This window comes from Amblyomma maculatum, chromosome 8 (assembly GCF_055883805.1).
Source record: "Amblyomma maculatum isolate TAMU_Amacu chromosome 8, ASM5588380v1, whole genome shotgun sequence".
NCBI classification, from domain to species: domain Eukaryota; kingdom Metazoa; phylum Arthropoda; class Arachnida; order Ixodida; family Ixodidae; genus Amblyomma; species Amblyomma maculatum.
The window spans coordinates 104,533,618-104,545,863 of NC_139351.1; the positions used below are offsets into that span (position 1 = coordinate 104,533,618).

At 43.4% G+C, this 12,246-nt stretch overlaps 1 protein-coding gene and 1 long non-coding RNA gene across 5 annotated transcripts in view; one reads left to right on the top strand and one right to left on the bottom strand.

Moving 5' to 3' along the window:
- LOC146182081 (inactive phospholipase C-like protein 1) overlaps positions 1–8,628 on the top strand; it is a 114,852-nt gene extending 106,224 nt beyond the window's left edge. For all 3 annotated transcript variants that reach the window (XM_084577071.1, XM_084577072.1, XM_084577073.1), the window contains exons 25-27: positions 191–283; positions 959–1,054; positions 2,338–8,628. In XM_084577071.1, coding sequence (XP_084433197.1) covers positions 191–283; positions 959–1,054; positions 2,338–2,685 — 537 coding nt within the window. In that variant the 3' untranslated portion in view covers positions 2,686–8,628. The remainder of the gene's footprint in view (positions 1–190; positions 284–958; positions 1,055–2,337) is intronic.
- The window catches only part of LOC146182080 (uncharacterized), a 133,995-nt gene extending 122,070 nt beyond the window's left edge, over positions 1–11,925 (bottom strand). For both annotated transcript variants that reach the window (XR_014700331.1, XR_014700330.1), the window contains exon 1: positions 11,769–11,925. This is a non-coding gene — a long non-coding RNA (uncharacterized LOC146182080). The remainder of the gene's footprint in view (positions 1–11,768) is intronic.
- Between the last annotated feature and the right edge of the window lie 321 nt (positions 11,926–12,246).

The window sequence follows — 12,246 nt, forward strand, 5'->3', positions numbered from 1 at the left end:
GCAGTGATGTTCGCAAATAACTGTGTTGTTTCTTTTTTTAAAGCTAACCCAATTCTACGGGCTTTAATAAATGTCGTTCAAAAGAGAGGATGCAGTTCATGCCTGACACCTGCCCCTTCAGTCAGTCAGGCTGGAAATTTTCTTATTTGTTACATACTAATGTGTAGGCTTGATTCAACTTTTTTTGCAGCTGAATGAGCTGTACCAGACAATGACGAGTTTCTCCGAGGATTTGAACGGAATATGTGCAGCTGCTGGCCTTAAAGGAAAGAAAGCTGAGAAGGTGAGTCATTTCATTTCTGAAATTGGGGCTGGCTCGTTCTGCTTGCGTTTTTTTTCTTGTCCATCTGAATTTTGCAGTATCTTTTGTCATTCACTTATGGAGTAATAACTACCACTTTAATTTAGCAAGGGAATAATAACATGAACAGCTGGCTGAGTTGGTAATACACTGTGAGAAATAACAGCACAGACAAAAAAAAATATAAAGCAACGAGCCTGTTAGCATTGCCTTTCATTTTTTTGCACTGTTATTTTACAAATACCTTTATTTCAACACCAAGGATGTTAGGAACGCATCGAAAAAGCTAAAGGCTGGCTTGACAGAGGGGTGCACTTTTCTGGGAGTAGCACCAAGGGAGTAATAAATATTCCCTCTGTGGCCAAAGGGAATTGTTTTATGCAGTGATAAATAACTGCTCCATTTATTGGTATTCCTTATGTTGCTGCCTTTGTAGAGGGACTAATATAAGGAAGTCATAAATATTCCCTCTGTGGCCTAAGGGAATTGTTTTACGTAGTGATAAATAACTACTCCATTTATTGGTATTCCTTATGTTGCTGCCTTTGTAGAGGGATTAATACAAGGGAGTAATAAATATTCCCTTTGTGGTTTACTCAGTGACACTACCTCGTTTACTCCATTTATTGGTATTCTTTCCTCTGTTCTCTCCTAAAGGCCACCGAGCATTTTTTATGGAATGCCAGCATTGTAGAGTCAAGGATGGACATGCTCCGTAAAGTGGACAGCGAGAGCCGTGCTTGTATGAAACAGGTTAGTTTAACTTTTTCCTTTTTGACTTGCTTTTAATTTTAGCCATGAGCAGCATGAGCGCTTCAACAGCAAGCATCATGTGCAAAAAGAAGATAAAATTCAATAAGAAATGTTGCACTTCATAAAAGAACTTCCTCAAAACTTTCTAAAACTTAGTCTACTTGTTCAAATGCAAAGCTTTCGTGTGAGTCTGCAGAAGTGTTCATTTCAAAAATTTGCATCCACTCTCGTAGGACATAATATATTGACTAGAATGAGAAACAAAGTAAGTGCTGATATCTCCACTGGGTCATGCAAAAAAATGGCAAAAGCCCGTTGCTACCATTTCTTAGTTTGCTATTCGGTGTCATGCTGACTGCCTGGGCCCAGGACATTAGTGGGTGAGGTTTCAGCTCTATTTCAACTATCCCATTACTGAAACCTTCCATTGCTGGGCTGGCAACACATTTTCTTAAAGGTATACTGAACAAATATTTAGGAATATTGAGAAAGCACCACAATTGCAATCTTAAGACACAATTACGCTAGTACAGACACATAATTCGGGTTAGTTTTGAGCGGATGGCTGTATTTTTGACGTTTTCTGAGCGGCCACTGGGTCAGAGGCAGCGCGCTCCCGATTGTGAGCCGGCAGGTGTGACGTCACAACTACCCTCAGCAAAGTCATGGCCCCGCGATCTTGCGGATGCTGCTCCCGCACCTGAAGTTGGTTGGCCGGCTACACGCAGTGTTGGTTCCCTCCACCTCGCGCCGTGCACAATGCTGTGAAGTGTGGAATGCTGCACATGAGGGAGGTCGAGGGGGACGCGTACGGAGGGCACGTATTGCAGACAATTGTTTGCGCTGTGGGTGGGAACAATGAATTGTGCGCAGGAACATGAGCAGCAAACAAAAAAAAAAGCATGTCCGTCTCTGCGCTTTGCGAGTTTCACGGGGGAAAGAAAAAATGAACAGGTGCGACCGGCCGCGAAGGGGGTAGTTGTGGTGTGCTATCCGGTTTTGTCAGAGCTTTCACAGGAGCCCGCTAGGTGCGGCGATTTGAGAAATATTCATTAAAATACTTATTTTCCGCTCATTTCTGTTCATAAAGTGGATTATTTTGGTCGCTCCCAATGCGATAGCTACCATCTGCACTAGAAATCTCGGCGGTAATTATTTTATTCAGTATAACGTTAAGGCTTGCTGAAGTCAGTGCATTGAATGAACACCCTAGAGAAAGTAACTTGGGAAAAGTGATGCCTACCAAATCAGTGAGCTACCATGTTGTTCACCCATGCTGTCAGGTGCTTCGACTGGGGCAGACTGCAAAGAGGCTCTACCAGCGAGAGCGGGACGGGTCTTCGTCGCGCACACAGTGCATGCTGTCATCAGCAGCGGGAAGCACGCTCTCCCCACCAGGGTCCAACACTCTGGGCTGCCCCCACCCGCCCCCGCCTACACCCACCTCTCCAGGCGGTAGCGATACTCGAATAAGGGGCATTCTCAAAAAGTCTGCAAACCACCCGCCGCCCCTGAGTTCCCTCGAAGGTGTTGGAGCTGTCGACAATGGAGGGGAGCCCCCTCTCACACCTTCACCGTCGCCTCGGGTGAAGCAGGCTCCAAATCCACCAGAGCTTGGCACATCACTCTAGTCACTGCAGTCCTGTGGACACTATGAACTTTGAGCAGTGAAGTGCTACAATACCTCTAAGTCATCCCCTTGCCTCGCCCTAGGAATGTTCCACAGAGCTTAACAGCATGTGCACGTTTGAAGGGCTACAGCTGTGCTGCTAACTATAAGGTGCATGAACTTGTCTGATGTTACATGAGGCCATCCTTTCTTTTTTTTGTCTTTAACCAGGTCAGATGGAGCTAAAAGCTTAACGTCAGACTCCATGACACAATGTCCTCCTTTTCCTGCAAAAGTATGGTTTAAGCTGCAGCTTGGGAATGCCAGGGCACCCTTGCCACTACAATGCAATGCTTGCTATCATTCTGTGATTGGTCAAGCGTTTTCCCATTCAAAATAATTTGTGCACCGACGTGTGCACTACGAGAGAGTCAGGCAGGCAATTGCACGCTGCCTCAAAATTTCAGTAGTCATAAACTTTGCAAAGAATGAGCTGTTCACAAAGTCACAACAATGCTTTGGAGTGCAGACTGCTGTGGTCCAGTGGCTGTTTAGCCCGATTATTTCCCACAGTCAAGCCTGCATGCTAGCTAGCACATGGATCTAGTGCAAAGGTTGACTTCGTGAGCTAGCTTCATGTCTAAGGCCAACTAAAGAGCCCAGCAAATTGGCACTACAGCTCAGTACTGCAGCAAGCCAAAGCTCGCACACTATCTCTGCAACAGTTCTGCCCAGCAAAATAGAAGCTGAAACTGTGATGTCACAGAAGGCTATACTGCCTTTCTCTGAACTGACACGATGCTTCCACTTCAAGTTAATACAACAGGAGCCACTTTTAACTTGTACAAGAGTCGCCAGAGATTATTGTTGATGCGGAGACAACTTAATCATGTGCAGGAACAAAGATGCATTTCTTGTTGCTTGCCTTTTGTGGTGCTGCACTGAATGGCAGAGGTACAGCTTCTGTGTCTGGCATGTTAGAGTGACATCACTCTGCACACTTACAGTGAGTGGCTGTCACACGGCTTCTGCTGAGTGATCATTTATCACCCGTGCCAACAATGCTTGATGTGCCTTTCATGTCTTTGCATGAGCACATGGGCCTTAGACTTGGAGCTGGCTCATGGATTATGCAAACTAGGCAATCTGCAATACAAAGCCAAGTTCGACACGTGGTCTCACGAGCAGGCTCGCTTCACTGACTGTAGAAACTATCACACTTGAGGAATTTTCTTTTACTGAAGCCTTCATGGTTGAATAACAGCTGCAGGTCAAACCATTGTTTCTGCAAGAGCTACATCTCGTTGGCCAGAACTGTTTGCTGGTGGCATCTTAGAGAAAGGCCTGCCCCAAGTCATCCACATGTACATAGTTGAAACATCTCCTGCGATTTTGTCATTCCTGAAACCATAAAGGCAAGTGCTAAAAGTGCAGGCTTTTTAACAACACCAAAGTTTGACACTGGCATGAGTGTCGACCTTGGGTGGGACAAGTCTTAAGAGTGCAGGGCCCTGCGCAACGGGTCTGTAAATATTAGGTAACTGACCATTGTTCACCTTTCTGCTTTAAATTATTGAAGGAGGAGGATCTTTTTTTCCCCCTGTGTGTGCGTGTGTGTTTATGTGCGTGTGTCGGTACGAATCCTCCAAAGTTGGCAGTGGTTTCTGGGGTCACCACCACTGTCACTAGCTAGTTTTGTTGTGGGGGTACACTACATTGTTCTTTAACTGTCGTCAACACAGTAGTTTGAGCTCAAGCTATGCCGTGGCTTGTCGAAAGAAACATTTCGCCATAACCGGAAGAGAAGCTCTTTCGCAGTCAGCGCAGGAAGGCAACTGGGAACACACATCTTTATAGCAGCAGTCGCTGCAATCGTTTGTGATAGGGTAGCATAGCGAATGCATGCATAATCTGCACTTTCTCTGGAATGATTGGTGGAAGCCTGTGGCGCTAGAGCCCCTGTGCCACGAGGTCACATATATGGCATGGCAAAAGCCAGGAAGCTGTTACCTGGCACTTGGGTTGTCCTGAATGTTGGCGAGTGCATTATGTACAAACTTGTTTTAGAGGTTCCACATGTTCTGGCCAGTTTGTTACTCGGATCACTTTGGTTCTGGCCGAAGGTGCAGGCACGTGAGGAAGAAAGCTTATTAGTCTTGATAGACAGCAGGGAAGAGTTGGTATTACACCTGCGTGTTGCTGGCTTTAATGTGTTCACAACTAGGAGCACTGAACGAACGAACTAGAGCATAACTTTTTCAAAACGAGCTGCTTTCAAACAGCCGTCCTTTATTTGGTTTCCTGCTGCATTTCGGTGTGTCACCAGCAAAAAAAGAAAGTTATAATAATAATAAGCCTTTCCTTATCCCGACTTTGTCTCAACCTGAATGGGACTTGAATGGGCCATTCCAGGGACTTGGCACTCTGATTACAGGCAGAGTTCACCTTTCTGGAGAGCTGACTAGTCACTAGCAAGAGAACACTGCATCGCATCGGCTTTCCACCCCACTTGGCAATCGGAGTGCTGTTGCTGAACCTATGACAAAATAAGGCAGTTTTTAATAAGCTTTGCAGTTGTTTGTGGCTTTTTATTTATGCGTGCCGTGACAACTATGCAGAGGCTTCCTGCCAGAACACATGTGCATGCGCTTCTTTTTGTTGCATGTAGTTTATGCTTCATGTAGAATCCAGCACAATCAACCCAACGTGCTAACATCATTGCGGAATTAAGAGTCTTTGTTCAGCACTACGTAGTTATTTTACTGATAGCATGCCCACTGTCAGCAGCACTTTGCATTAGCTGCTTACACACTGCGAGAGCTGTGTTTGTTAGAAGTCTGCTATGCCAAGGCAAAGTAACATGCATCTTTTGAAGGCCATTTGTTGTTGAAGTTTCGGGAAGTTTTTGGTCACCAACTTAGGTGCAACAGAAATGACATGCAGTGAATGTTCTGCATCCCTTGGAAACAGGAAGAATGTTTATTGGCTTGGGCTCTGTGAAGTTTTGAAAATGCATTTTGCACCAGTTATGAGATGTGTGGAGTGAAGAAAAAGGTTGTTGAGCAGCTGTTATTTAGCCATGCAAAAATTTTAATCAGTGTTTCTTAATCTTTTCATACATTTTTTTACCTTGTTGTCCATCTTCAAGTCTCGGTTTCACAAACAAGAATACTAGGTTGATTTTTGTCTTAACCATAATGGTGCATATAATAATGAGACTTGAAATAATAAGAACCGATAGAAAATATTTATTCTCGTGCACATTCTTTTTGAACATTTTTAGGATATTTTTACTGATGCTGTGCTAGTGAGAATATTTCTTAATTTTCAAGGACATATTAGAACACCTAAGCACGTTCAGTTGGTTACGAGCTGCTTAATTGTTTACTGTTGGAGCCTATAGCAAAGCACAATGATAGTGGCACATCTCTTAGCTTGACTTACAACATTGCAGTTATTAAAGAACAGTTCCCCATGTTTTAGAACTGAAATGTTTAAATGGTCTGATAAGATAGTTTACAAATGTTAGACTCGGAGTATATGTTGTAATCATGTCCTGTGGTGCAGACTGGCAAAGATTACGCTTCACAAACACGCTCCACCATGCCAGACCCCTGAACTTGCACAGCACCGCACGCTAGCATCAGGCTTCTTTCTTCTTTTAAGTGTGTGCTTCTGTTGTAGCTCTCGGAAGCCGTCAGTACTGCTGCATTTTTGTTTTGCTGAGCCGTCCAACATTCAGCACACTAATCCTGATGCCAAGCTGTTGTCGACGTCACAATGCTGGGTTGGTAATCATTGAATCTCTGGCATAACTATTATGTCAGCCTCAGGATGCCGCTTCTGTGCTGAGTATTCATATCATTTGTGTTACTTGCCTTCATACTTCCCATATTCTCAGACTTGGATGATCATTTTTGGCTTGTCATTTATGGCATAATGTTTTATACACCTTCTAGCTATGACCCCAATACTGTCATATATATATATCCCCAAAATTTATTAGGTATGTTCTGGTTTCTTTGGGATTTCTAGGAGAGGAAAAACCAAGTGCCAGTTTTATAAATCTGCTTTTGTAATTCATTAGCCTTTCATGTGTTGGCTATATGGTTCATCAGGATCACATCAGAACCAGCCAGTTGCTTATGTATCTCACAAAACATGAGACAAGCTTCATGAATTTGGCCTCAAAACAGCTGCATTTGTAGAATGAAAGTTTGGCATAGTTACTGATGCTTGCATATATATAAATATTCAAGGCAAAAGAAAAAAGAAAGGAAAGTGAAGTGTGGATCTGTTGAATGTTGATTTGGCTTTTTTCGATTTTCGCACAACCTGAAACAACTTTAGCTAAATTAGCTTAGAGGGGTAACCGAACCATTTCTCACTAAAGTGCACAGTCTGCAATGTGCTGGGATAGGATGGTGTAGGGCACAGTTATTTGTAGAGTGTTATACCCCTGTCACATGGCACTTCTCTTAAGTCTTTACTGTAAAGGAAGTTTATTGCTTTAAAGAAGTAAAACCAAGACGGAGCATCAGCACAGCTACACGGCGTATGCAAAGGCGATAGATAACGATAATGGTGATGATTCGGGTAATCTCTATAAGCAACATCTGTCAAGGGCGAAATCACGTTAAATATACAACAGTTTAACTAAAGCATGAAAATGGCAACAAAGACAGAACACCGCACAAGGACCAAAGCGAGCAAAGCAAAGCACGTGTATGTCAATGCGGCTGCTGAAAACATGGGAAATCTTCTGTCAGCACTGCAGATGTTTAAAGTTCATTGTAATGCAAAATTAATGCCTGACAAAACTAACTAGGCTTAAATATAATATTCGAAATTATAGTTGCATCAACATTTTCGTTTTTTAGCTCGCTCGCCGACATTCATGTTTGGGCTACTCCTTTACGCAGCTTAAAGGCCGACAGCCTTTCCCGCTATGGGCTATTGTTGTAAAGGTCTTGAGGTTTTGCCATGTAGCTGTGAGTCAACTGTCTTTGGAGCAAAGAATCTTGAATCCTAAGGCCTTACAAGTGCCTGTGTGACAGAAGTATTAAAAGAGGCCTTTGCCCTGCACTGGAAATCATGATTATGACAGTGAACTTTTAAAGTTGCTATACGATTTCACTGAGTCACCACGCCATTAAGCCAGTCTACTTGATTAAGAACACAGAACAAGGCAGATGAGTGATGTTTTATGTTCTCAGGTATGCCGTACCAACTCTCATCGCAGCTCCTTGAATACATTCTGTTTGCCAATACACTCCTTAAGGTAGCTTTAATGACTTGCTTGCTACATTTTTCATTCAGAGTGGCTATTGGTCTCCAGTGAATCTCAAACAGCACCTAGTGGGGAGTGTGCAAGAGTACATTTGACAGAGCTCTGAGTAAAATGTCGGCTCTCAGAGTCTTAGAAGTTTAACGCAGAAAATGTGCTGAAGTTTTTCATTCCATGTTCCTTTCCTCTGCTTCTCTTCTGTTTCTACCTGTGCAATGGACCTAATTGAACAGAGTTCCCTACAGTTCCTGCAAAAAAATTGAGCTAGTCTGTTACTTGTCAGCTTTTTTGCTTGTTTGTCTGTCTTTGTTTTTGTCTGTTTGAACTGTTCAGTGCAAAGTGACACATAAGTGTTGAAAGAATGTTTTAACCGAAAATGTGTTCTGCAATTTGTTCACAGGTGTTTTATTAATGGAAGGCACTTATATACTGTTGACATTTTGTTAGTCATAGCTCGATTTCCTCTTGTTACTTGGACTGGGCATAGTTTGTGCCTGTTATTTTTATCTGGCTTTTGCATAATGTGTCAGTACAGCTGCCCATGTGCAAGGGCAGCACTTTTAAACAGGAAGCAAATGTAATGTTCAGTCTCATTCCAGTAGGTCTCCTGGCACTGTGGTCAGGCTTTGACTGGCACAATGTCTGCGCCTTCAGCCAAATAAAATGTTATACAAAACAGGTTGGCAATGATGATGATGATGATGATCAGCTTTGGTCAAACAATTTTTGTCACCACAAGGTGAGGTCATTTTTATTTTTATTTATTTATTGATACCTCAAGTTAGGCACTGTACCTCAAGGGCCCCAATATGGGATGGAAGCCTTGAAGCGTACAGGATCACCAACGAGTGCCAGATGGCCATTCCAGTCGTAAGCGGTGCGCATGAAGAACGAGTCATGAAACGTAGTTGTGCGGGCACGTGGTGGAATGACACTGTTATAGGATAGCCTGTGCGAGGTGTTTGTGCACTGGTTGGATGAGTTGACTGTCACAAGGTGATGCATAAAAAAACTTATGATAAAGGCAGAGGCATGAATTTCGACGACAAAAAGTGATGATGGAAGTGTACGAGTACGTAGTTCGAAAGAATGGAACGGGTGGCATGGTTTTGAACAGATTCAAGAGCTTTAGTAAGGTTATAATGGTGTGGATTGAAGATAGCACTGGCATATTCAAGTTGAGGTTGCACAAGGGTTTTGTAAGACCTCGTTTTCCAATTCCAGTTGACCTGTTTCCCAATCACTCCACCCAAGATTAGCTAAGCATCAGTCCAGGGGAAACCTTGTACCTAGCATATGACCAAACGGTGCTCATTCAGTGACACTAAGCATCTAACCCCGCATCTCTCGCTTGAAATGTGAATCCCTAGACAACTAGGCCACCACAGCAGTTGGTGACTTCAGACGCTATTCAAGGGTTGGAGTGACTCCAGGATAGAGATATGAAGGCCTGAAAAAAACTGCAATTTTGGAAAAAAAAATTTTGTTTTTTTCAAACGAGAAAAAGATGGAAAGCAACATAGAAAACTTCGCAATACAATTTCAAGGTTTTATGATCGCTTGCTTTCAGTTTAGGTTCTTGTTTTTGCTTTGAAAAGCATTACAGCGTGCATCGTGAACGATTGAAGAGCAGTCATCATCGCCAGTGCCAGGTAGTGCTTTTAAAACGTTCGTGCTGAGAGTATGCGGGTTGAAGGCCAGGTCACATATAATTACCAGGCTCGACTTAAAAACACACTAATACTTTAACTCACGGCTGAAGTAGAACAAAATGGCTGCAAATTCTACAGCACGACACAAACGGCATAAATAACATAGGCTGCTGTGCACGTAAGTAGTTTTAGCCAAATGCAAGCCTAACATTTTGGCGACAGCGATTGGGTAGGATGGCTACACAGCAACACCTCAAACTCTAGTAACACTAAGCGAGATCAAGCGTGATGGACTTGCACTGCCATCTAACGAAATGTAGGTGCAACTAAGTGGTGGCAAGGCCTTTGCACCAACCAGCCGCTAACTCCTCTGGCTTGCCAACTGCTGCAGATACCACCATCCGACAGCTGTGAACGAAACTGGTCACGTTTCGGAAATGTCCATACAAGGATTCGCAACAGGCTTTCAGGGGAACGCGTTCAAAAGCTTGTGTATGTGCAGTCGAACCTAGCTGTGGACACAACTTCAATCCATGCTGCTGCGCGTAGTGCCGCATCCAGCGACAGTGACTCTGAGTCCGATATGGAGTGACTTATGAATCAGTTTTCGTGTTCCCTTTCTCGGTGCAATAGAACAAGAAGTTCGTTCCACAAATATGTTATCTCCATATTCGCCTGAAGTGCAAATCATTATTTATCTTCTCGGTGCAATAGAACAAGAAGTTCGTTTCACAATATGACATCTATAACTGCATCTTCGACTGAACTTCGGAGCAGTATTATTGATCTTTGTGTTGTTGCAAATAAATCTCTTTTTGTCACGTTCAGCAAAATTTTCAATTTTTCATGAAAAAAACCCTGAAAATAAACGTTTTTTTTTTCATGCCATTCAAAATTTCTTGAAATTTTACATCTCTACTCCAGGAGCTCTCTTTATGAAGTCATTTCTGTATGGGTCGCACCAATCATTTTGAGGAGGAGGCAATACTGATGTGACTTTATACACATAGGGTAGGCAGAGGCGCAATTCCACTAAGAATGAGCTGCAAACACACCATCGGGAACTTTGGTGCTTGAAGTAATTGTATGTACCATGGTGCACATTGCAAATGACCTACCATGTTGGCTGGCTGCCAAACCACCACAATCCCCTGCTGTGTTGCGACAAGACCTTTTTCAATTTCTGTCTTTGACGTTTCAAGTTACACTGATCACACCTGTACTTCACAGTCAGGCAGAGCTTTGCCCAGCGCAACACGTTATGTCTATTTCAGTGGGCATAAAACAATCGGAATGGCCTGGCTGAATGACAATTTTGTAGAAATGAACAAGGAACCTCGAGAAACACCTAATATGTTTCACACACAATTTATCAGCAAAAAGAAAAACACGAGACAAATAAGGAGTGTGCTGATAGCTCTTTTAGAATGTCAAGCATACCCTTTCTTAATTTTTTTTTCTGCAGAGCTGTATTTATATGTGTGCTTCCCTTGTAGCTGAGGGATACTAACCTGCATAATACGTTAAATTGCAGACTCCTCTGAATAAATTAGGTTTAGTCATATTTCTGCATTGTGCACATTTCTTTAGGTTTTGTTAAAGCTTTCTGGTGCTTGTGTGTCACTGATGCCGCAAACAGAACTTGTGAATAATACCGATAATACCAGCGGACGGTCTGTCTTTCAGAAACCTGGGACTGAAATATTGTGAAGTTACTTGGGACTCTAAAATTAATTGCTCATAACAACACGAGAGATGCATTGCACTATACAGAGCTGATGCTAATGCGCACTAACAACGCCAAGAGCTTCCGCGAACTGACTACTGGAGAGATGCTTGCTTAAACTGGTTTTGTGAAGTCGGCCACGGCCTACTCGGTCTTGTTGGCCTGAGCATAGCCTTCAAAATCCCCGCGCTTAGAATTTCGCCTTGTGTTGTTCTCGTTTAGATCACAAGGAAAACTTGTCACGTAGGAATTCTGTGTAACAGTCAAGACATCAAGTTTCCATTACGAGGGCTAGTGGTTTTGCGCCTTTTATAAGTTTATAGCTTCACTGTAAAGTTCGCTTCAACATAAGGACCATCAAAAGAAAACGCGTATGCAACGGCTTTAGAACCATGCAGACGATATAGCTCTCGGAAACTAATAGGAAGCAGCCAGCTTACGTGGTTCCATCCAGTCCAGCGCACTCTTGCCGCCGCCACAATGAAGCTGGGCGGTCACTACCCGAGCATTACACTCAGGAATTTTATATGACAGCTATTCATTCCGTACCTCCCCGCCTTTACTCTGGCCCGACGCGGACGCACGGATCTGCTTGGATCTGCGCGGACGGATATGATGCAAAAAGCGGCGTCGGAGTCATGGAGTAGTGGCGCTGTTATCGGTTCTTCTTTTTCTTTAGTATCATTATCGTCATAACAGAAGTAGATTTGCTAGAGGCGCGCAATATAGAAACGTTTCTGTGCAGTGTGATATTGGTCGAACTTTGTCAGGAATCCTCGACAGTGACGTCGCCCTCCTCCTTTTGCGGGAGGATGTGGCGCCGTCATGCGGGAAGCGGTGGGAAACACATTGGACGGCAGTGTAGCAGACGACACGAAAGAGCACCATGCGAAATGGCCACGCCAACGCAGGTCAAAG